This window comes from Branchiostoma floridae, chromosome 8 (genome assembly GCF_000003815.2).
Source record: "Branchiostoma floridae strain S238N-H82 chromosome 8, Bfl_VNyyK, whole genome shotgun sequence".
NCBI lineage: Eukaryota > Metazoa > Chordata > Leptocardii > Amphioxiformes > Branchiostomatidae > Branchiostoma > Branchiostoma floridae.
The window spans coordinates 11,850,570-11,876,328 of record NC_049986.1 but is presented as its reverse complement, the minus strand read 5'-3'; the positions used below and the strand labels follow the sequence as shown (position 1 = coordinate 11,876,328).

Genomic DNA, 25,759 nt, shown 5'->3' with positions numbered 1-25,759 from the left:
TTCTACAGGTCGCACTATTTTGCTGACCTCCCATGACCGCTCTTATATACTAAGGTCAGAGGCTGTTGTTCGGCTAAGTCGAATATCGCCACCTGGTACAATCAGCTGATGCGGAAAATATCAAGATTGTACTATTTTCCGGGATATTATCAATGACAGAGTGGAGTTCAGTGCCACCGAAGTCGTGGCTGCATCTCTACAACGCTGTCAGTTGGAGCTCATAGGCTTGTCAGGGCGTTTTCTTCGTAAATCGTGACTATGTTTGGTGTACATCTGGCAAAATGTTTACAGTTGCGAAGCTAGGTGATCTCAAGCAAGTCTACTGCATGACAGTGTCAACTTCTCGTTCAAAAATATTATGCAAACGTTAAGTTAGTGAAAAAGATGATATTATTTCAGTTCGCTTCGAAAGTCAATAGGATTTAGAACGTTTTTGTGCGCGTGAAAGTCTGCGGAAGTGAAGATGTATCCCGTATATTACGACTCCGCCCCACGGAGGGATTTCATCTCTGTGATGGTCAGCAAAGAGCCGCCAGAGCCCCCGAGCAAGAGGAGACAGTCCTGCAGACGGGTAAGAGACACACCGGTATAACAATAAAATCTCCCTCTGAAAGAAAACACCATTTTCACGGTGTAATGCTTTTGCTTGACAGGCCTTGTCGGTAAATTACACTTTTATTTCACCCAACTGTTCTTATGATAATTGATATGCACATAATATACAGGCTCGGTATATAAAGTAGTACATACTAGTAGGTTGTACCACATACCATGGTATGTTCTGTTATTGTAAATTGAATATGCAAAAGAATTATGCAGTTGCAATATGTATATAGCTGTTGCATGCTTAGTACATACAGTATACAGGTGGTTGTAGATAGATTTGACCATTTAGATTGATATGATCTACAAATGTACTATTTACCAAGACAAATTTACTCTTGTAATTCCAAAATATTTGCAGATGTGGAACCGATTGTCTCGACTCCAGCGCACCATCATCTGTGCCATCCTAGTGGTGGGAGCGATGTCAGGACTCTACATAGCCAATGGGCTCATGAATGAATTACCAGATGACAAAGATACCTTATCACAACGACATCAAGTCTTTCCAAACGACAATATTGTTCATGTCATGGACCAACGACATCCAGGCAAAGACACAGAAGCAAATCAACGACGAGACAGTAACAATGATAAAGATGGGGAGGATCAAAAGTTGCATTTTGAACAGGTGAGGATTTTATTGAAGTAGAAGTCAAAGTGTATTTTAGAAATGTTGCTCTGATATTGCCTTGCATCAGGTTGCAATTGCTAGTTGCTATAATAGTACTAATAGCTTATTAGTGTTAGCCTGAGTACCATCCTCCATAGTGACCGCTGGCTCAATACTTTCGCTTGCTTAACCACGGAGCGGTCACTACGGAGGATGGTACTCAGGCTATATTACTTATTAGTACACCATATGCCATAAACAATTGTTGTAGCATTGATATGCAACTGTTCCTTTTTGTCACAAACATCATTTCTTCTTAAGCAGGAGAGAGGGAAAGGAATTATGGAAAGGGAGGAAAAAACAAAAGTTAAACCAAAGATTGCTGATGCTGTCATGCAGCCTGAGGTTAAAGTTCAGAAGGAGAACGTTATGGGTAACCAGGAAGAGGATGAAGGGATAGGGGCAGCAGGGGGGAACCTGGAGGTCAGTTGCGATGATCTGTAGATGGTGATAACGGGCTGTAAGGAAGACTTCCTTCACTCATGCTTGTTGTCTTTGTATTATAACTGCTGTATCTCTCTCTTTCCCCCGCTAACAGAATTAACAGTGAAGCTATTTCTTACAGCACTGACTAGAGTGACAGTTACCTGTATGGCATTCAGTTTTACTTTCTCAGCCATTAATGTTGGTTGCTTTATACTGTAAACCAATCTCACAATTTATGTCTTCATATTAAACAGCTGGAATGACCTCTGTGATGTATCACTGTTCTCACTTGCATGTATTCTTATCCTTTCACAGGATTTCCTACTCTGCCTGTATTTGCAGGCATAGAGAACATCATTTGCATGCAACATGTGATAGATGTGGAAAGAAAACAATAAATGCATGGAACTTAACTGATTGACAAGCTTTTTCTTTCCCAGAATATAGTTAAATAGTTAAGTATAATGTGTTAAATCATGGCAACCTTCATTGGTTGTCTGGAACAGCTACACGTACAAGTAAATGCTTCATACACCAAATCATATTAAGTGTTTTCTGGTGATCTATTTAACTTTCTACCAGCTTTGGGGTCATCTTTGTACCACATGTGCATTAGCTACAAAGTAAGACTGAAGAGACAATGAGAAGAGTTTGTCTTCTTTTAAATTATATTGTTTTTGCATGTACTAGTGATTAAAATGCATGGTAAACATGTTTCTATCTCTACTTACCCACCAAGTCCCTTTACTTGGTCTGACTTGTTTCAATATCTCGCAGGTAAATGAGGAAAAGAAAACAAAAGTGCAAATCAAAGATGGAGCCGATGCTGGAGGAGATGTACAGGTGCCTGTACCCAACATGGAAGGTGGCATGGGTGGGTGAAAACCATTGTTTTCTTGTAGCTTATTTTCACTAATCTTGTGTTTACTTGTTATATTGACATAGGCACATTATTTGTACTTGTAGGTTACTACTTCTAGATCAGATTGAACAAAGCTGCTGCATGCCGCTAAGCTAAAATACTTTGAAGAAATTGTATTGATGCTTTATTTGTAACAACATGACACTTCTATAAGAGCAAATTGTCAAGGAGATTGATGCATTTTGCTTTGATCTAGAGGCTGAGCATTGAGGATGCTTTATTGCTTTGTCAGTGTCAGGAGGCGCGCGACTGATGTGGGTTTTTAACTCTTTTTAATCCATGAAACTGCTACATTTGACACAGGGCTGGACCTCTCTCTGTCCCTGGCTATCCCTGAGTGACTCCCTCCTCTGCATCCCTAGGTCTATGTAGGTCATTTGTGGGCCAGGCTAAGTCTATACCCGTGAGCCCATCACACCTCATCACAGTCAGTCCTAATGAATTACGATAATCTAACAGAAGATTTCCAACCTTTCCACAGCTGCACAGACTGCCCAGCAGAAGGCAGTAGTGGAGGCGTTTAAACATGCCTGGAAGGGGTACAAGCAGTATGCCTGGGGTCATGACGAGCTCAAGCCTATCAGTAAGGCTGCCAGTGATTGGTTCGGGCTGGGACTAACCATCGTGGATTCACTGGACACCATGTGGATCATGGGATTGATGGAAGGTTAGGTCAACGGGAGGAAACTCTCTTCTCTTGTTGATTTTCTCACCTCCATGTTATATTTCTTTGGGTTTTCTGACAACAGATTTCAAGGATTTGGTAACGTGTTGAATGCTGTCTGTTTTTTTATCTATACAGGTACATGTATATTGAAGCAGATTCTTGTAAAGTTAAAAGATCTAGAAAACAATACAGAAAGCTACCTGGATTTGAATTAAATTACATGTATCATGGATAAAATAGAGGAAAGTAACTAAATAACTACTGTGACCATTCTATCAGCTGAGCTCTCAAAGTAGTGACTAGTAGTATAGTGGATGATAGTTGGACAAGACAACAAACCTCCCAAGATCATTTTCACTTAGACGTGAAATTACTTTTGTTGCACATTTTTGGGTCACTTAGTGATAATGAAATGTTCTGTTTGACATTCCCATTTTTTCCCCAGAGTTTGAGGAGGCTCGGCGGTGGGTAGAGAAGGACCTGGTCCTGAAAAAGAATGTGGACGTGAACCTGTTTGAGACGACGATCCGCGTACTCGGGGGACTACTCAGCGCCTTCCACCTGTCCAATGATGGACTGTTTCTAGAAAAAGCTGTGAGTAAAACTGAATTAGAAATTAGCTAGGAAAAAGTAAATACTTTTACTTTCAGTACCTTTTCAGGAGAAACCGTTGAAAGGTTATGGGCAATTTGCTGTCTAAGTTTGGTTTGATTTCACTAGTTAAAAGTCAAGGTCATGACATCAAAAAGATAGAAGATATTAATTTTCAGTTATGTTGTAACATGCGAGGCCAAGAATACTCATTACATTTTGGTATATTTGAAGAAAAATGACATACTAGGTTTCATGCTGTATACCTTCAGTCTCCTTTTATTTCATGCAATTTGAGTTGATGAGTTAAAGTCAAACAAAACTGTAATTGAAACAAACAGCAGATGTGTCATACTATGCTAAATGCTACTATATATCATTCATCATTAAAACAAACCTTGCCCTTCAGAGAGAGTTGGGGGACCGTCTGATGCCGTGTTTCAACTCTCCGTCCAAAATCCCGTACTCTGATGTGAACCTTGACACGGGGAAGGCCCACCCGCCGCGCTGGGGTCCCGACAGCACCACTAGTGAGGTCACCTCCATCCAGCTGGAGTTCAGGGAACTCAGTCACCAGACTGGCAATGACAAATACAAGGTGGGCTACTTTGTGCCCACTACTGGTCTAATTTGATCCACTTAATTGTATTCAGCTGTATATCGGTATGTTGAATAGTTTGAATCTTTTTTTGCAAGATGATGGATGATTGTACAGAAGTCCCTATCATAGCCTTTGTATTTTTTGTTGATATATGCTACTGTCAGAAAGAAATAGACTCTCTAAAGCCTGTTATTTGTAACTTAATGTATGAAATAGGATATTATGTTAAGTTTATATGTTTCAGCAAACAAACTATATATATACGTGTATCACAATTAGATTGAGATCTATGTGGCAAACTAGCATACCAAAGGAAAGTTAAGTACGTGAATAGTTGTTGATTGTGTTATAGTATACTATAGTAAAAGTTTTACATGATTATATTTAAAGATTGTTTCTTCACACACAGAAAGCTGTAGATGAAGTAATGGACCATATCCAGTCCCTACCCAAGGAGAATGGACTCATCCCCATATTTGTCAATGCCCGCTCTGGGCAGTTCCGGGCAGGAGCTACTATCACGGTTGGAGCCAGGGGGACAGCTACTATGAGTACCTCTTGAAGCAGTGGCTGCAAACTGGAAAATCAGAAGACAAGTAAGTGTAGTCACTTACATATGATTGAGTCATTGTATCATGTATTCCAGGTGATCTCAGAATGTTAACCAATTAGATCAAGGTCTTTTTTTATGTCCATGATTAGATTGACATAGAAGACAGGATTCTTTTCATATCATCAATAGCTCATTAGCCTAGGTAGCTCTCTAGAAAGAATAAACCAATAACTACAGAGGATCCTACCCAGGCTATCAGTTTAGTGCTTTGCCTTCATAGTAAAACAGATCCTTTCCCTTGTATTTTAGGAATGAGTACTGTAGTCTTTGTTATCGTTTGTTCTTTTGCCCAGAGTCATAGTCTGTATAGATTGTAGTATGGTAGTAGTAGACAGTAGTATGGTAGTAGATGAAGTAGAAGTAGTTGGGATGTAGCCTGATTAAATCTTGCTTATAGCAGCCGGCCCAACATCCGCCGGCCTCCGCGGGGAGGGGCCAGTTACAGCCCTGGACAGTTGAGTTGGCAAATTGATAACTTTTGAAACATACTGCAATTTAGCTCTTGAAGACATTACTCTCTTAAAGCTGAAGGAAAGTTCTCATAATAGAAATGTTGTACCGTCTTCTCCTCTGCAGACTGAGAGATGAATATGTGGCAGCTATAGAAGGCATGCAGAAAAACCTTGTGAGGAGCACTGCTGCGAATGGACTCAAGTTTATAGGGGAACTGGTCAGGGGATCCTTCTCTCCAAAGATGGTCAGTGCCTTGCAAACCTTTTTCATTATAACATTATCTTCATTTGTAAGATGTAGAACTCAAAGGAATGAAGTAATGAAGTAATTTATGGTTCCTCATTGGTTTAGAGTGGACCAATTGAATGTCACCTCTCTCTTCATTAGCATGGTCAAGTTTGGAATTTGCCAAATGCAGCCTGCTAATCTTCATTCCTTCAGTCATCTTTATGGTGGTGAAAATTTTGCATTGTCTTTTTTCTTACCTTAAAGGACCATCTTGTGTGCTTCTTACCGGGAACCTTGGCAATCGGTCACCACAACGGACTGGACCCCTCCCACCTGGAGCTGGCCAAGGAGCTGGCCAAAACGTGTTACCAGATGTACGCAGACATGCCCACGGGACTGAGCCCTGAGATAGCCTACTTCAACATCCAGAACCCAGGCAAACCTGACATTGAAGTCAAGGTGTGGCTCTTATGCTTCTGAAGATGTTTTGAATAGCATTATTGCAAAGTGCAAGAATTTTCTTATTCACTACCTTTATATCTTCGACAATGCATTTTAACAATGAAAGAAATGAAACAAATGTCAGTCATATTGTGATTCATACACACGTTGCACACTTGTGCAAAAGCTATTGTTGTGCATTTGATATCCATATGTAGTTCACACTATAATACCATACCTGTTAAAGAAAAAACAAGTCCATTTCATTTCATTTGTTATTGATTGCTTTCCTTTTACAATATAACTTGCAGAATGCAGACACTCACAACCTGTTGAGACCAGAGACAGTGGAGAGCCTGTTCTACCTCTACAGGCTGACAGGAGACCAACAGTACCGAGACTGGGGCTGGAAGATCTTCCAAGCCTTCGAGAAGTACACCAAGGTTCCAGGAGGAGGATATTCCTCTATAGGCTCTGTCAAAGACACCAAGAACCCAAGATTCCGTGACAAGATGGAGAGCTTCTTCTTAGGAGAGACATTAAAGTATCTATTCCTGTTGTTCAGTGATGATCCGAACTTGTTATCACTGGACAAGTATGTGTTTAACACTGAGGCTCACCCGCTGCCAATATGGAGACCCTGAGGAAGGCTGAAGTGCAAGCTACTTTCTTTTCATTTCCCACTGATACACGGATATGATTATGTCCTACCCACCTGGGATTTTATGGATGAACCTTCAGCTTTTTGCCATCTCAGATTATTAGGTCACCATTGTGGCATCCAGTGGACCAGTTAATTCAGAAACATTTTGTATTGTCCAGCTGTCGTTTTTGCCCGTCCACTTTTATATACATGATGCATCCAAAGCACCTGTGTGCTTCTAGAAAATGGCATACATTTGTTGTCCACAATGTGTGATAACATTTTTGAGGAAATGATAGAAGAGAAAAAGCTCAGGTACAAATAAGTGTTATACAGAGTATCATGAGTTAAGATATGCTTCTCTACAGTGTGTTGTTACATGTGTTAAGAGTCTTGTGAGGCTGGTGTCAAGGTATGCTGCTATACTGTTTGTCTGCAAGACAGAATTTCCTTAGCTTTGATTTCCCCAGTTGTAGATGTTGTCAATTGATTCTTTTTAGTTAAATGTGAATGTTGTCATTTTTGGACCATGTAGGATGTTGGTGCATGATGTTTAGGATCCTGGTTTTGGTCTATTCATCATGACTTGTATCTCATAAAAACATAATCCAAAGTTATGAGGCAATGAACAAATGCAATATTTCAGAAAGTATCTTTATGGCATACTTCTGCACTAATATAGGGAAGGGGTGCAAAGAATCGTGGAGGGAATGGGAAGAAATTTGTGTCTGAGATTGACAAAAATGAATGTGCAAACAAAAAGTAAATTACCATGTATGTGAAAAAGGGAACTGATGGTATAAAAACCAAATGTTTTATACCAATATTTACCTGCACACGGACCTTGTCTCTATCTCAATTCAACACAACAGTATTTACAATATGATAGTATGATATAAATATATATGTGTGTCCTATAGCATGTATTTGTATGTATATAGTTTATGCCAAGTGTTGGTCCCATTGCCCTATGAGTAGACTGAAGGGAGGGCAACATCGCAAAGGGATATTGAAACATATAACAAATAACAGTGTTATAAGTTTGTCACTGGCAGATCTAGCACATAATGATTAAGAAGAATATGTTTGTATGAAAGGATCAGTTAGTGACCACCATAGGAGCTGCCTTCCTTTTATTTTAAGAAAAAAGAGTAGCATTACAATACTTTGCCCTGGGTCCACCTTGACATCCGGAGCAAAATACATTTATTTAAATGCCCTGTCACTGCAAACTTATCAGGGGTGTTGGAACTGCTTTCTTAGTAGTTTTGTTGACTGAAGAAGAGTATGAAATATTTAGAAGTTCCTCATGAAGGCATGTGTAGCTTAGTTCTAGAGTTTCCTTTTTTTAAGGGCTTAAGTATAGCAGAAGACTCTGTCAAATTTGATTTGCATACCCTCCTTATTGTACAGTTTGTTCTTTGAGTGTTTTTGTTTCTTTCTTTGTCATTGAATCAAGAGCTTTATGCAAAACATTGCTAACAAGGGTATCAAGGTTACAAGGGTAGCACTCTGTACTACAATGATGTTTGCAATGAGTAGCAGTTACTGTTTCTCCAAAATTGTGCAAAAATTCTTGATGTGATGGACTTTTTCTGACTTTGTACCTACAAGGAAGCAATTTATTATGTACATGATTGTGCTCATGTGCCATAAGAAAAAATGTATATCTTAGATAGCAATGCCAGTTTTCTAACTTACAACCTCTACTGTCCAGTTATATTGTTAAACATCCTTGAAATTTGGAAAAACGGCTTAGGCCGAAAATGTATCAAGGTTGAATAAAAGTAAACAAAAAACACATTTCAGTTGATAGCAGATATGCTTGTCAAGAGCAACTAGCAAATCAGATTGCAATGTTTGTATAATTACGCTTTCATAATGTAATATAGCATAAGAGTATGCAAAGTCTGCACTTGGGCAGGCCAAGCAGTGTAATTGGCCTTTTTGTTCCGATTGAATCACTGAGTTCCAATCAGAGCCTCCGTCTTGAATGTACTTTTCTGGTTTTATAGAAGTCAGCTCGTCCTTATAAGCTTAATATCAAATCAACTTACCCTCTTGTATAGGCTTTTGTCATTGTAGTTATGTGAATGTATTTTTCTAGCAGATGATGTTGCATTCATTCCTGTGCAAATGTGCTGTAGACATTGTAAATATATGCTGTACAGTACATATGTTTGAGTAATGAAGTCTTTTATTTGCCATGTGTGATGTCATGTGTAAAAGGCCCCACAAAAAGAGAGCGTTATATGAAGAGGATAGCCGAATGGGAACAGAGACGTAAAGATTTTTAAGACTACCCTGAGGTGGTCTTCAAAGTTAAAGAAGATGAACTGTTTATGTCATTATTGTACAACACTCTAAACATAACCAGTGTATCAAACATTTGCCATAACGTCAGACCGTCGTGAGACAGGGAACAGTGGACCATTACTACGTCACGCTGAAGTCAATTCGATTTTTACCACATTGTGACGTCACGTGCTCGCCGTTTGTTACTTTGTGTGTAATTTTTCATTAGTGCGGCCAGCAACAAATTAGAGATGGCAGTTGATATTGTAGCAAAACATTACAGTCCTGTAGAAAACTTCTGATACAAATATTACATTTGGCATGCAAAAACAGCAGCGTGCACAATGTGGAGACACAATGGACAGAGGTGATAGTATAAGTGATATACTTAGGACTTGGTGGTTGGTCATTAAAGTTGGAAGTGTGCCTGTAAATTGTAAAACCAGCAGTACTGTTTTTAGCGACTTGTTATAGTCATGACATTGTACAGGAAGCTCAAGATTATTACTTTAGCTCGTGCAGTTGTTAAATAAATCATTAGGCATAAGCTGAACTATATTCATATCACAGCTGGCAAAACATCTACACAATCAAATACGTTTAGGGTGCGTTTTTTTCTGTGTGTGTGATTTCTGCCCGGATACAATTTCCCTAACAATTTTAGACATTGACACAAGGTTCTCTATGCTGGGAAAGGGAGTTTTACCGCAACGTAAAACTCCCCAGGATAGAGAATCTTAGCCCATGTTGAAAATCGCGGATCAGTGCTCCCCCAAAAAATAAACACCGCCGCTCCAGAAGTCTGCGAATGAGACTAATATCTCTCCCAAGTTAAACAATGTGACCTTTGTATATATAATCACGCTTTGTGTCAATGATACCGTGCCGAAACTATTAAAGGCTGAGGTTGTTAAAACCGGTTTTTTTGTCTTTGTGAAAATGAAATCGGGCATGCAGTCGTCGCAAGACCAACCCTTCTGGCCCCATTTCATGTACATGTACATGTACGTACGCACGTCCTTACTGGATTGAGAAAAGCGACTCTTTTTTGCTGATTTTATTGAAAATCACTACGCTGAATGTCATCAACAACCGCTGCCCCAAATCTGAAATATGCCTGAATCTGACTTACTTCCGCAGAGCATAAGACTTGCTCCCAGTGAGATATATTTCAGCCAGGACAGCATCAGCAGCCTTGTTCATGTTAGTCCTCATGGGGGCGGTAAGATACCTATCCTGAAGGCGCTCGAGGGAATTTTGCGTGGTGTCATCGATGTGGAGAGAATAGTAACGTTCGATGTGGTGCGTGTGGAGGGCAAGTTCTTTGCACTTTCGGGAAATAGGCGTCTCTACATTTACAGGACATTGCAAAAGGTCGGATTTCTCTCTTCTGTCAAGGTCACACTTTACCCTCTAGAGCTATTTCACATGGATTGGCTGAGTATGAAGTTTACAACAACGAGTGAGGGGGAAACAGTTCAAGTGCGTGTGAGAGACAGCCATTATTTCTTAAGGAGGCAGGAAGCAGTACTACGACGATACGGTTATGGTCCTAGTACTGCATCTGGTAAGTCACTGTGGCAAATGGTGTATGATATGCACAATACATGTATGTAGTTGCTGTAATAGAAACACGGCCGTCGGTTACTATGGTAAAGTTCCAATAACGTTAGTGATTCTTTTTCTTTAAATTTACTCACGAGAAAGGATTTTTATGATGCACAAATTACTTAGTAAGTGGAAAACGTTGGCTAGCGCACGACTGTAGCATCACTACTTTAAATGAGACACTTTACTTTCACTTTCAATGAGACATGATGCTACTAATGGCCTGAGTATTCATCACATTTATTCAGTTATGAATAGTAGTTCAGGACAGAAAAAGTGATAGTTGGAAAAGTTGTGATAACTTATTCATAGTCTATTTTACTAGTGACAAATGTGATAGAGGGGTGCTATCTCATTCATTCACTAGTAGACATAAAGCATTCCTCTTACTAGTGAATAATGTGATATGGGTGATATCACATTTTCACTAGGAGGAGCGTCAGGGTTATCACATTACTTCACTATAGTATGAAGTATGTGTCTACTAGTGAAAAAATGTGATAGCACCACATTAATTCACTAGTAATTAAGAGGAATAAATTTATGTCAACTAGTGAACAAATGTCATGGCACCCCTCTATCACATTGATTCACTAGTAAGAGGAAAACATTTGGTCTAAATGGACTGAAAAACTTTTTTGAACTAAGGCCATGTTGATTTGATTATATGGATGACATCCTCTGGGAATCCAAAAACTGATGCGAGCGTGCGAATGAAAAAAAGTTTGACCAAAAAGAGTTGCCTTTATTCTGAAATCTACATGTAAGTGGTCAGGAAGGTTGAAGAAATGACTGAAGAAAACACAGAATATATTATGCCGTACAATAGATTCTTCATTTTGGCGACGCCTGATGGGCGAAATTAAATCCCCGCGAACTTAAAAACATTTACAGTAAACCCCCATGTTCATTATCACAAGGGCAGTCTGAGTTCCTGTAGTACAGAAGTGAAAAGATAAGCAAAATACTTATCATTTAGTATAACAGTACAATTTGTTGGTGAGGCTTTTTAAACTGCTGCCTTTAGAAATGTTTGAGGCAAAGGTACTAGGGAATTTTAACAGTGTTATGAAACAAACATTTGTCACAAAGTCATCAAGAGGAAAGAATGGTATGTAATCTTAGAGTTCACTGTATATCATACTTCTTACAGTGCAGTACTACTTTGAAATACCTTGATGCAAAATGATGATCAATTATACATCTGACCTTACAAAATTAATAACATGAATATCATGCATATTTTTTTATGTATCTGTTGTTTATTGTTCATTCTGCTCTCGCTATTGGCCTATTAGTGCCAGAAATAAAGAATAAATAAATGAATTATGTTGGCTAACAAAAAGATAACAATTTTACTAGAAAATGTAGATGTTGATGTGTGAAGTTCACAAACATTTCACCAGTGTCCCCTGCCCCTATTTGTGATTCATTCCCCTGAAGAATAAGTTGGTGATAGTCATTTTATTGCAATTTTATATTTTGTTATATTGCGGTTACAAAATCACTTTGTCACATAAAACAAAACAAATAATACTTAATCGTAACTTGATGACCTCTTCAACTCATATATTGCAATGTAATTTATATTCTGTAACTTGGGAAAGTAACGTTACACCTGTGTACTTGCAGCTACGAGAACAAAATTGACAGGCAACAGGTCATAGCTTAAGTCCATATGTAACAGTTGGAAAAACAGAAAATATGATGACAATAGAAGCCATTCCTTATTAATTAGTAATTAATCTAAGTCCGCACTTAGATCTAACGCAACAAAATTTATGTCTTTTGCCGGTGCCCCCCTCCCCTTAATTACGTAAACATAAAAGGCTTATAAAAGTAACACGTTCGTCAAAACGAACAACACACTTCCATATCTTATTTCATATATTCTTAGATTTTCCCAAAGCCCTGAATTATTTTGTCGGAAGATTTCACCTACCCGTTGCTTGTTCAGTTTCTGAACAGCGACTGAACTTGTTCGGGTTAGCAGACGACGCCAGCTTTCCGCTTCCACAAGCTTCCACAAACATCCACCGCCGAGCTCGGCCTGGCCTCAAAATTATCTGGGAGGGTCGTCGGCTGTAGCTGAGCCCACCTGCCATCTCCTTACTGACCGTTGCGGCCACCATAAAACAGGTTTTCCGAAAAATGCTCCCCACAGAGGCATGAATAGGTACCTACAACGCTGCGCTCAAACTTTGTGTTTGACCTCTGCCGAACTTCAATATTAAAAAAAAAGCGAGGTCTCAGTCGCCTTTTACAGTCTCAGGCAGACGTACTAAGACCAAAAGTTACACTACGTTTCACCGTTACGGTCAAAATTACATCATGACGGAATTTACCGACGGGGAGAAAGTAAAAGGTAGCGCAGTGACAAATATTGTCTGCAAAATGTTGTTCCATCCCATCCCGGGAATGCCCCGTGTGACGTCACTTCCGGTAAATGTGAGCCGGAGGTGCAGTTTTTGCTTTGTGCGTGCAAAATAGGTGGCGCTTCGTCAAAAAGGACTTTATTTCCGTGTTACACATGGTTAGCCTCATTTATTTCTCAAAAGTCGCATAGGCCGTTGCATGGGGGCTTTAATTGCCCGAGTTCTTATATTTGGTTTGGAGCAAACTACGCAACGTCAAATTACATATATATCAGGCCGTGATGTACACAGAAATTTGCTGCTCCAGTTCTGTATGTTTATTTTCTTCTATCCCTGGACGCAAACTTATTTCGAGACAGACATTGGCTTGCGATCATACTTTGTGTGATTCTTCTTTAAATTTACTCACAAGAAAGGATTTTTATGATACACAAATTAAGTGTAAAACATTGGCTAGTGTACGAGATGTAGCATCACTACTTTAAATGAGAAATTTCTACTTTCTATGACACATGATGCACTTTGTCTCTACCGTTCGCTAACAGGTTGCAACCTCCTTGCTAACACTTATTTTGTCCCCATGGATTCAGACAGTGGGGACGAGGATGACATAACATTGGACTTGGATGAGGAACACCTGTCGCGACAGCGTACCAAGATTCGCAATAAGAAGAAGATTAAGAAATCGCGACCAAATCTCCGAGCACACCATGCAGAGGAGTGTTCGCGGTTGCGACATGCAAGGCGGACAAAGCTGTACAAGGCGGAGTTAGAGAAAAGGTATGACGCCAAGAAGATGATGAAGACAGCAGACCGTGAAGCTAAACGACGACTCTTTAATGACTTGGCTATGGCAGAAGCCGAATCAGTTGGACGGTCGAGTAATCAGTCCATCAATCGGCAGGACACTCCGCGACAAGGAGGTCCAACAAAGAGAGAGCGCACCATGTCCCGGCTAGCATTGAAGACGCAACGAATGATCAACTGTGACGAGAGAGTAAAGGAACCGCAGAAGAAACTTGCAGAAACTTGCAGATTAGAAGAAGAAGTCATCCTCTGTATTCGTTACTTATTTGTTGCAGAATAACTCAAGTGGTCATGATACAAAATGCCAAGACCAGGGTAAAGAGAGTTTCTGATTCTTAGAGCAAGAAATAGCATGAGCTAGACAGCTCCTGACGAACACCATCTTTTGTGGAGTAGAGTCTTGGTCACAGCAATTATTAATGTTTCTAGAACTGCTTTCTTAGAAATCCTATTTACAAAAGAACTTTGCAAAGAGTACGAAAATGTTCTAGTATGTCCATTAGCTCTAAATCCTCGTTTAAGGGTTTATGTACAGTAAAGGGATGTGTCAAAATTGATTTGCATATCCTGTCAACTTTGTGCTTTTGTTTCTGCCTTTAATATTGATTCAAGGAATCTATGCAACGTGTAGCCAGCAAGGGTATTCGTAGACTTTTTTGTCTATCCTTTGGTGCATTGACTTATGTTCACAGTGAAGGTAAGGCAAATATACATGTAACTGTATCTCCAAAGGTGTGAAATATGATATGAATCAATATGTTGTGTAAGTAATTGTACCATAAGGGAAAATTCGACAAGAACACTTTGTGAATGATAGCCTTAACATTTGTCCAAGTACCAACCTTTAATATATATATATATATACATACATAAACATTTGTAATAGTTTATGACAAATGTTGGTCCCATTGTCCTATGAGTAGACTGAAAGGAGGGCAACGTAGCAAAGGGATATTGAAACGCATAACAAATCTAAATAACAGTGTTAGAAGTTTATCACTAGCAGATTGTGATGAAGAATATGTTTGCATGAAATGATCAGTTAGTGACCACTGCCTTTCCTTTTTTTGAGAAAAAAAACAACAGCATCAAAATAGTTTCCCCTGGTTCAGCCTTGACATCTGGAGCACCATACCTTTATTTAAATGCCCTGCTTTCTTATGAGTTTTGTTCACTGAAGAAGAGTATGAACTATTCAGAAGTTTCTCATGTAGGCACACATACATTGTAGCTTGGTTCTAGAGTTTCCTTGTTTTAAGGGCTAGCAGAAGAATGTGTAAAATATGATTTGCATACCCTTTTCGTTGTGCAGTTTGTTCTTTGGATGATTTTTTTTCTTTGTCATTGAATCAAGAGGTTTATGCAAAACATTGCCAGCAAGGGTATCCTTGATAAAGACCCCTTTTATAGTGCACTCTGTACTACACTGTTGTTCACAATGAGTAGGACTATTAAATATAGCAGTTACTGTATCTCCAAAATTGTGCAAAAATGTCTTGATGTAATCAGTGTAATGGACTTTTTCTTTGTACCTATAATGAAGCAATTTATTATGTACATGATTGTGCTCATGTGCCATAAGAAGAAAAATTGTATATCTTAGATAGCAATGCCAGTTTTCTAACTTCCAACCTCTATTGTCCAATTATAATGTTTAACATTTCAGTTGATAGCAGATATGATTGTCAAGAGCAACTAGCAAATCAGATTGCAGTATTCATATTATTACACTGAGTATGCAAAGCTTGCGCTTGGGCAGGCCAGCCACTGTAGTTGGCATTTTTGTTTCTTTTCTGATTTTATGGAAGTCATCTCGTCCATAATCATGTCAAATCAAAATACTCTATTATGAGATTTTCTTGTATAGGCTTTTGTCATTGTAGCTATGTGAATGTATTTTTGTAACAGATGATGTTGCATTCCTGTTCAAATGTGCTGTAGACATTGTAAATATATGCTGTACAGTATGTTTGAGTAGATGAAGTCTTTTATTTGCCATGTGTGATGTACACATGTATATGTGTAAAAGAGCCACTCAACAGGTAGTCATGATATCAATATTTGATAGTATGGGGTACATTAGCCGCTTTCACTGGCCTCTCTGTGGGCATTGATGTAGGTTGTTGGGTGGAGGGTGAATTTGCGATTTTCAACCGGGAAGGTCCTAATGCCAGGAAAAGAATTTATGCCGGGAAAGGAAAATAGCACAAGGTTCTTAAAAGTTACTGCTTGTTTAAATTTAAAACTCCCCACTGCAAGTCACATACAATGAAAGCATTTCTTGTTATTTCAGAAATTATTAGCGAGTCACATTTTGCGTGACTGACTTGTGACTGTGTATTATATCACGATTATGTTCAGCCGCGGGCGACAGTTGCAGGGCTAGCGCTAGTCTTTTGCATGCATGCAGTCTTTTACATTAGCATTTTACATGTAAAAGTCTACCTGCCTAAGTGCTTATGCTAGACACTTGCCCCTTGTTCCTCTCCGTCAGAACTCTCCAGGTTGAACAGTCCTTTGCACTTGTTTCCGCACATACAGTTGAGACTCAGTCCAGTGTCTTTCGTAAGACTGCATGCAAAACTGTAACTGTCGCCCGCGCGCCGCGGCTAGCCTATGTTTGCCCCAAAACTAGAAAGTCAGGCACTTTGGCACATAAACATCTACCGCCATCACCCAGCACAGTAACATTAATACACCAAGATCATAGACGACTTTCAAGACTTTTGCTAACACAGCCGACCTTCGTGAGACAGCTCGGGAACAACGGACGATTCTACGTCACACTGAAGGCAATTTTACTACATTTTGACGTCATGTGCAAAACGTTGGTATGCATTTTTTCATTGGAGGTCAGCAAGACATTAGAGATGGCAAGTGATATGTTACAGTCGCTCGTATCTCAGCAAAATAATATACATGTAGTCTTGTAGTACACTTATGATACATGTATCAAATTTGGCGCGTAAAAACAGCGTGCAGGTAGCTAGCCACCAATAGCAGCAGGCGGAACGCCGCCAGGAACTTCTATTGGCCAACGCCCCAGCCCCGCCCACTTGTTCCCAGCGGGTTTACTCGCCTTTTGTCATGCAAATGTCCGACCGTACGCATTTGTTTGGGCGCACCGTGGCAACCCGACCCCGCGGTCGGCAAGGCGACTCGGGCCGCCAGGAGGGCAACTCGATATCGGCGGGGGCAGCCTGGCTACACGCGAGCAGTCGGAAGCGGGCGCCCGGTACAACCCCGCGAAAAACGAACATGGAGACCACGTCAACAGACGCCAAGAAGTACCTCTCCAAGAAGGAGATCCCGCAGTTGTTTGAGGTGAGGTTGTGTGCTCGTGTCTGTCCGTCTCCGCGTGTCACTTTCATAACTTGTTTTGGCTGATTGCTCTGCCATTTATTTACATCCCTTCCATGTCAACTCAAGCAGAACCAAACTTAGTTGCACAAGTTTGGACAAAACACGTCGTTAACCAGATAAACACAACCTTATAAACACAACTCTGCCAGATCAACAAACTCCAAGATAGCAGATTTATAGTATGGGTAACGTTATATGATCACAAATATCTGATCTTGTACTGGTGAGGGGGAGGGAGGGGGGTAACCGTGAATAATGTGATCAATATGTGCCCATGGGTGGCCTAAATTACTATTTTTATGCGTAACCAGCAAAAATAACAACCCCCAAACAGTCCTTTAAGCATCTTCAAATCTGCCAATATGAGACTTTTAACATGTTTGTTATCATTGCTGCTTTTATGTAAACTAATCTATATAACGCCCCACTGCAAATAAAAGCAGGACAATACTTACTACGAGGTCAGGCAGCTAAACCAACAATCAAGAACAAATCTACCATCATTAGAGCATTTTTAGAGAGCAAGTCATGAAGTGTCATTAAGGTAGTTTTAGACTTCAGATGTTGTCACCCATCAATCCAATCCAATAGACTCTGTAAAGACTGTAATGCTCTAGGAAGTATTGTATTTACTGTAACAAGTGAAGTGAAATATCACAGAATGGCTAGACAAGTTGTGATCTTTCGTCTCAAATTGTTACTAGTAATTCAAAGTTGTCTAATTTGGCTGTAACAGTTGTGCTCTTTTTATTGGAAGAAGTAAATGAATTCCAGAGGGTTAGATGGGGCATGACTGTTACTGAATGAAGACATTATCTGCCCATCCACACACATCTCTAATCTCATTCAGGAGATAACAGATTAAGATTTGTTCATGGGCATAATGATGTGATCATCATACCAAACACAGTATGTATAGTCTATACAATGTCCTTACTTTATTATAACCAAAGCAACCGAAAGTTTCAAACTATAAACACTTCTTGCAATTGTACCTCATTCAGTGCTTTTATTTCTGTGTCCCAGTCGGAGTCCCAGAGCAATTTGTCAAAATCAGTAGCTTGCAAAGGAAATGATGAATTGCTTTTTGACCTTGTTGAAAAATTATTTTGTGCAGTTGGATGGGTTGCTGGGAGTTGTGCACACAATATTTGCCCACTTCAATTGGCCTAGTATTAACACAATGTCAAGTGGATCAAATGTTGCTATGCTAGAAGTTGGATAATGTCCAAGAGTGACAAGACCTAGATGTTTTGTAAATTCTAAAGTAAAATGTTTGCTCACTTTTACTCAACTACAGTACTTACAAACCAAAAGCTTTGCTTAGCTGTAAACTTTTACATAAAACGATGATATATCTTTGTGAATGAGCAATTAATTTTATTGAAAATTGATGTTTTCTCAATTCTGCGTGTTACGATCTTCATACATATCAATAGTATACATGAGATCTTTTCAAAATCACTCTATAATGCTATCAGTAGAAGTAGTGTATTTGTATGAGAGCTCTTTTTTTAACCTCCTTGATCTATGATATGTCAACAGGGTATAACGTCCTTGATAGCCAAAATGATGAGTGTAGTGAAAGTTACTAACACTGAAGATGCAGAAATGTTGTCCATATTCCATAGCTCAGGCCATGGCCAAAAGTAGAGCAAACTATGTTCTTATACGGCACAAATTAGTTTTATGTTCAGCCATAAATGGCTACTTTCATCTTGATGGTTGTCTTTGATTGATATGAAGATTGTCTACCATTGTAAAGTTTCTATGTTCTGAAAATTTTTTGTACTAACATAATTGTTGTAGGGAAACTGTAGATACCATTTACAGACCTGTTCTTGCCTACTCTTCAAGCAGAGGTTGGTGGGGAAAATCATGACCTCTGTCTTTTTTGTTGGTGGGGAGACTGATCGAAATAGACAGCAAATGATTTTCCCCACCAACCTCTGCTTGGAGAGTAGTTCTTGCCAACAGTATTCAAGATACACACCCACATTCAACAACAAATCCAGAGTGTTCATTTTCAACACTTCAGCAACTTGGCATGAAAGGTGTTAATGAAACCTGACACTCCCATTATGTAATAACAAAGGGCCTTTTCTTCTCTGATTGCTCTTGCCCTGTTTAACAAGTACAGTCAGGTGTAAGCGGCTTTACAATGGGCTGATACTGCCCATGTTGCCTGTCAATAATATTCATTATCTCAGTGCCTTTATTTTAAGACTGTGTACAAAGATGTGTCATACTCAATGTAAATCCATGCTGTTAGAACAGTTATTTGCACATGCTTGTAATGCAGTGTACACTATATTGAGTAACAGTGATCAAAATCCAACATCTACAAATCTTGCACAAGACTTGTCACAGCAACATGATAGGATTTTATCAATCAACCCCTTCTCAAGTCTAATCAGGTGAAAGCTGTAACCATATCAATGCTTAATCTCAGGTGTTGGACTTGCCTGAGAATGAGTCATCTACAGTTACTCCATCTAACACACACTGACAAGTATATTTGTAACTTGAGACAATAGAATTATGCAGTGAGCACTAAAGATCAATCTACTTGCTGGCATCAGTAATAGATTTAAGGTTGCTCCAGTAGCTTCCCAAAGGTTTTGTCCCAGATCCAATGATCTGTAACAAGGTAAGCCATCAGTGAATTTAAAACAAAATTGTCATAGGCTTGACATGTGAATTGTCATTGGCTTGTGCAGTATCCTGGATACCAGACCCCAGCCCGATCTCAATATCTATGTACAATAGATATCCTTGAGATCGGGCAGGGGTCTGGTATCCAGGCAAGGCTTGGCAAGGCTGGAACAAATAGAAAGGCTTTGGACTAGCTTGTGACACAAAATGTGGAAACACACTTGCAAGTTAAGACTAATAAGCCTACAAAAGGACTTTGAATACTGTGCAGTTCATTTCACTGATTATAAGTTGTTGTCTCCTGTAGTCGATCCTGACAGGGTTGATGTACAACAGACCGGAGGATCACATCAGTTACATTGAGGACTGTCTACAACAGGCCAAACAGTCGGATATACAGAACCTGAGATGGGACAGTTTTGTACGGGACAAGGCTCTGCCACCAATCCCTACGTACGATGGCACACGGTCAACAACATTCCCCACAGGTGAGCACCAACAGAAAATACACACAATATAGATAGACTTTTTGAACAAATTCCCTTTGGTAAATTTCCCTGTGTTGCCATTAACTCCTCAGAAGCTATAGTATATGCAGCAGTATCCAAAAATAGATTTGGCTGACAAAGGAGAAGGTTGAAAATTATGATATACAACATCTAGAATATACGTTGATGAAGGTTAGACATCCAGGCAATAAGATATGTCAAAAAGCATTTACTCAAGCAACTGGATATGATTTTGTCACTGTCACTGACGAAAACTGGTGGATAAACTGTTTCCAAAATCATATCCAGTTGCTTGAGTTATTGCTTTTAGGCACATCTAGAACATATCATAATTCAGACAAGTTGCTTAGCTTTTGATAATATAGCTAACATTGATAAAAGTTTGGCTTTCTTTGAGTTTAGTTACAGTTCAAAACTGTCTGTCTTGTGTATTTTAAATGTCTGTGAAATACATACTTGTTTGTCCAATACGGAAAAAAGTTTGATCACACAAAGCACCGGCCTGATTGGACAAAACTTTCTGATCCCAGCATGCCTTGCCCATCAGGCTATGTCACATTGCTTTTGATACCTTTTCCCTATGGACTGACAGTGAAGCTTTGCTACTTGGCACCCAACACTGTTGCTATGAGAATGGGAGGGTTGTTTAAGCATAGTTACCTAACTGTTTGGACACTACAATACCAACACCTGTTAAAGGGAAATTCTGCAGAACACGGTGGTCAGAACCTCAGAAACGTCTGTATGAAAGCGAATTTTCTCAAAGGCAGATCAACTTTACAAGCAAAGAGTCAGGTAATATGGAGCAGGGGCCAAAAAGAGCTGACAAAGAAGCACCTCGGATTAGGATGATGAAAAGAACCTTACCGTCAACTTCCAATAAGTCGCCCAAAACTGTGTCCAAGAAGACAACTTCAGATAACTCTAAGATAAGAGGGAAAATCAAGAAGCCAAGTGATAAAACATCACTGGAAGTGAAAGGCAGGCAGAAAGAATGGATCCAAGTTGCTCAAAGTACAGGGACGTCAGTACAACAAGAGCCATCGGCCAAGCAACAGAGTGCTGTGAAAAAAGCTGCATCAACTACAAAGACACAGGCACCCAAGTCAAGGGCATTACCGCCAATTCTCCAAAAGTCAAGCAAGAACAAGAGTCACAGTGATGGCCCTAAAAAGACAACTACTTTGCCGCCAAAGAATCCACAAGGTCTACAGTCTTCTGACGTTCCAGTCATCGATAACAAGCCTTCAGCTGACCAGAAACAGGACCAGCATCTGCCAAAGGAACAGCTTGCAGACCCCGAACATGAACAGGCAACATTGACAATGAAACAACTCAGTAAAGATTCAAATAACAAGTGGACAGAGGCTTCTGGACAGCAATCTGACTCACTACACAGTGATGCAAGTGAGGCAAAGATACAGCCAGACTCACCTACCACTGTTCCTGCAAGAAAATCACCTGTCTCCCCAAATGACAAGATTTCACCAGCAGGGTTGTCCAACTCTGAGAAGGAAAAGGAGGAGGTGTCCATTGGTGTTTCCTCAAGATCAGACACAGGTGACGAAAGTCAAGATAGCCTGTCTAAACCTGATACTACCTCTGCACCAAAGGTGTCTGATGCAGAAGAGAATCAGACTTCATCTAAGTTCCCTACTGTAAACAATGATTCAGAAGCAACCGTGGAGGACACTTCAATGCAGGAGGAGGTTGAATCATCCACACCCCAGGAACAATCAGAAGCCTCTCAACTAAATGCTGAGTACAACCAAGGTAGTCCAGAAGAATCTGCCTTAACAGAAACAGGGGATGTCCAAAATGGCTCTTCTACTCTCCAAGGGAACCTGGAGAAGTTGAAAGAAGATTTTGATCATCATGATTCGACTGTAACACCCTCCAATTCTCCTGAACCAGTGGAGGAATGCTCAAACCATAAGATAGCTTCCTCAAACCTCCAACCATCCAGCACCAGTGACATCACTGAACAGGCTCACAAAGATCCTATAAAGTGGAAGTATAACGATGCACCTCATGTCTCATCACAGGTGCATGTACATGTACAACCTGAGCTTCCTCTTGAACCAGGTGCTTAAATTGATATCTTCTTTACTCATATCAGTACTAAGTGCAAAACAAGCCGCAGTACTTAAGCGTCATTTCTCATTCAGACAAATATGCATCATATTGTTTCTTCTGTTCTGTAGATCTTGTGCATATACATTCTTTTGTTTTTCTTCAATGGATCATTTCACTAACTTTGTATCCATTGTTTCCTTTAGAGCCAAATATGCAAGAGATGCACAAAAACCAGGTGTTGCCACCCATAGCCACAGCGCCACCCCCACAACGACCAGCTAATATCATCATTGTGTTAGGTTAGTTCTTCTTCCTATTTTCAAAAAAGCTTACTTCATCAGAAGCATGTCATAGTCTGTGATAGTCAGAAATAGTCCTCACTACTGCTACAAAATGTAGACACTTTGAACTGGATAGCTTGAATTACATTCTGCTTTAAGTAATCACAGACCATGCCTCTTAGATGTTTTCCCAAGTAGACTTGTTTATATGTTTGGCAGCTTGACATATACGTGTTGTCAAGGAACAAGTCTCATAATCAACAGTTCTTACTATGGTGACAGAAACTCTTTCGTACCACTGGGAATATAAATTGATGCTTTGAACTGGCATCCCTTCTTTTGTATGAATATTATTACTGGCATCATGGAGATTACATATTGCTTAGACTAGGAGTAAAAGGAGGGTTTAGTACGTGATTAGTGTTTGTATGCCTTGCTATGGTGTTTGCAGGGACGGTATTGCATTTTCTTTGTGTCCCAGGAAAATAAGTGCACGTAGTTGCAGATTAATAGTTGGATAGGTGATGAATCCTGGGAGGTCAAAAGTTAACCATGTGAAAATAGCCAATGAAAACAGAAGCGGTAAATCAATTTAGCTATGTAATATTGTTGCATTGCTGCTTATCATCGAAAGATTTAGTCACAACTGTTATGGCACTGTCATATTTTCATAAGTCACTAGGAATTATGAGTATTAAGTATGAATAATCAAACTATAGTTAAGAAGGATGTGATTCTACACATCTCAGGTGGCCCGGGTAGTGGAAAGGGCACCCAGTGTAAGCAGATCCAGGCGAGGTATGGCTACCCCCACCTGTCCATGGGAGAGATCCTCAGGGCCAAGATCATGGAGAATGGACAGCCACAACAGAAATGGGGAATCATCACTGACACAATACAGAAGGGGGAACTGGCACCAACGGTAAGTTTTCTTGTTTTGTTAAATTATGCATGCTTCAAATTAAAAGTAACAGACTGCTAGTATCTGTTTATTTTTATTTTTCATGCTGTCTTTCTTCTATTGGTCTTGATTCTGGAAAAAAAAGTTAAGAGGGATGAATGTAACACAAAATATACGAAAGTAATTGAATACTTTCAAAGTTTGTCTCTTCATCAAAATACCTGTGGTAACAATTGCTATCGAATAATGAAATGTATACAAAAAACTCCATGAGTAGCAAATGAAAGTTGACTTTGGACGTTATTTAGGCTTATACAAGACAAATTGTAGATTTGAAGATTAGGGAGGAGCATTTAAGATGTGTGAAATAGGGGAATGGTATGATCCATACTAGTCAGTGATAGGTTCCCCCTTTTCTATTCTACAGGCAGACTCTGAGGAGCTAGAGGACTTCCTACTGAAAGTTGATATTGTTGAGTGAACTTTTTTTTACATTTGGTGCTCAACAATCATTGTTAGGGGGGAAAGAGTCCTAATGATTACAACCACATGTCTCACATGTATGTCCACCAACTAATCATGCACTCTAGTCTAGGACATTTCACCATTCCTTTCACGATTTTTCCAGCAGCACTGGTGATTTTTCTTTGCATGCCTTGCACAAACATACATGTAATAAAAAAAGTATGTTATTATGTCATTCACAAGTTTGTTGTTTACAGTTCACTGTTAAAACTTTGAATGGCAATGGTAACAAAATCTGAATGTTTAATAGACAGACATTAATTGTGTGTTCTGTCCACTGCTCAGGAATATTCCATGGAGTTGCTAAAGGAGAAGCTGTTTGAGCACAGAGACAAGCCTGGGGTAGTGATCGAGGGTTTCCCCAGGACAGTGGACCACATGCACATGTTTCACTCCATCGTAAGTAGACTTTCTACCCAGATAGGGAATAGATAGTCTTGTTATCCCTGAAAAGCTAACATTATGCCATCAGACATACATTGGGTCTGGGGTTAAATGCAGGGAGACAAAAAGCATATTATGTATCAAACTGGTAGAGTCCATTTTCGCAGAGGGAACCTTCTTTGAAATTCAATGACATTTTTTGCGTATGGAGGGAGATTGAGTGGAATATGCTGTATTTGCTCACAAGCAAATATAGGCCTTTATTGTTTGCTTACTGATTCATCCAATAGATTGACTGATTGATCTCTCTTCAGTACGGTCCAGCATCGTTAGTGATTTATCTGGACTGTGACGAGACTCGTCTGGAGACCCGGCTGCTGAAGCGTGCGGAGGAGAGGAAACGTCTGGACGACAACGTCGGCGCCGTGATGAGAAGACTCAACTTCTTCAAGGAAAACAAGCCTCACATTCTTATGTACTATGGGGCCATCGGTGTGCTAAGAAAGGTAATTGGAAATGATTTTGCAGATAGATGTGCAAAAGGTAGGTGTGATGGGTCATCCAGTGTAATATAACCAGCTGCTGCCATGCCGCTGCTGCTGCAAAGCTGGTATGTTACGCCGAAGGCCTGTTATACCAGCTATATACATGTAGATACAGATACTCTCATGCTGTAATCCTCATATGGCAATTTACTTCTTGCTGTAACCTCCTTGTGATAATGATGACTTAAGTGTTGAATTCTTTTGGCTGTCAATCTTCACTAAAGACACCATTACATTACTGACCAAACTTACCGGTAGTAATGAATTCAATAAATATAGTAAATAAAACAATGTTCTTTCTCACTATGTATATGACTTGACCTTAAGGCGTTTTATTTTTCGATGCTAAGAAAATTAACTGCATTGCCATAGTTCATAATATGGTATGGGTAAATGAGTTTCTCTTCTTTCAAAGGTTGAAGCAGACAGAGACTCAGATGCAGTTTTCTATGACGTGGCTGTCACCATCGACAGGGAACTCTTCAGGCCACGTACAGGGGAGGGCAGCAGGGAGCCAGGTGAGATTGTCATCTGTACACAAACTATGCAAAATCAAAACATATATTTGAAAGAC

The 25,759-nt window shown here is 39.7% G+C and overlaps 3 protein-coding genes across 4 annotated transcripts in view; all 3 read left to right on the top strand.

The window, feature by feature from the left end:
* The first annotated feature begins 27 nt into the window (after positions 1-27).
* LOC118420800 (endoplasmic reticulum mannosyl-oligosaccharide 1,2-alpha-mannosidase-like) lies at positions 28-7,448 on the top strand. The gene is given in 12 exon segments (XM_035827799.1): positions 28-571; positions 965-1,234; positions 1,541-1,699; positions 2,480-2,576; positions 3,106-3,291; positions 3,737-3,885; positions 4,292-4,480; positions 4,893-5,016; positions 5,019-5,079; positions 5,673-5,793; positions 6,042-6,236; positions 6,530-7,448. Coding segments are annotated over 12 exon segments (1,992 nt in total). The 5' UTR covers positions 28-463; the 3' UTR covers positions 6,863-7,448.
* A 1,732-nt stretch (positions 7,449-9,180) lies between these two features.
* Positions 9,181-15,914, top strand: LOC118420802. Of its 2 annotated transcripts, none has more exons than XM_035827802.1 (2): positions 9,181-10,723; positions 13,730-15,914. In XM_035827802.1, the coding sequence occupies exons 1-2, from the start codon at positions 10,270-10,272 to the stop codon at positions 14,224-14,226; spliced, it is 951 nt and encodes a 316-aa protein (XP_035683695.1). In that variant the 5' UTR covers positions 9,181-10,269; the 3' UTR covers positions 14,227-15,914. The 2 variants fall into 2 exon arrangements, 1 of the variants encoding a protein (XP_035683695.1); XR_004831788.1 differs by lacking the exon at positions 9,181-10,723 and adding an exon at positions 13,209-13,297 and having other exon boundaries at positions 13,730-13,858.
* An 847-nt stretch (positions 15,915-16,761) lies between these two features.
* Positions 16,762-25,759, top strand: part of LOC118420803 — a gene marked incomplete in the record, with an annotated part of 26,774 nt that continues 17,776 nt past the window's right edge. The window contains 8 exon segments of the mRNA XM_035827803.1: positions 16,762-17,270; positions 20,272-20,452; positions 22,753-22,848; positions 23,580-23,752; positions 24,159-24,203; positions 24,542-24,655; positions 24,955-25,146; positions 25,601-25,676. Of these exon segments, the coding sequence (XP_035683696.1) occupies positions 17,034-17,270; positions 20,272-20,452; positions 22,753-22,848; positions 23,580-23,752; positions 24,159-24,203; positions 24,542-24,655; positions 24,955-25,146; positions 25,601-25,676 (1,114 nt within the window).

Coding starts and splice junctions, on each gene's coding strand:
- LOC118420802 (XM_035827802.1), top strand. CDS start 10,270: ATGCCTGAATCTGACTTACTTCCGCAGAGCATAAGACTTGCTCCCAGT. Junction 10,724..13,729: donor TGGTCCTAGTACTGCATCTG/GTAAGTCACTGT, acceptor CCATGGATTCAG/ACAGTGGGGACGAGGATGAC.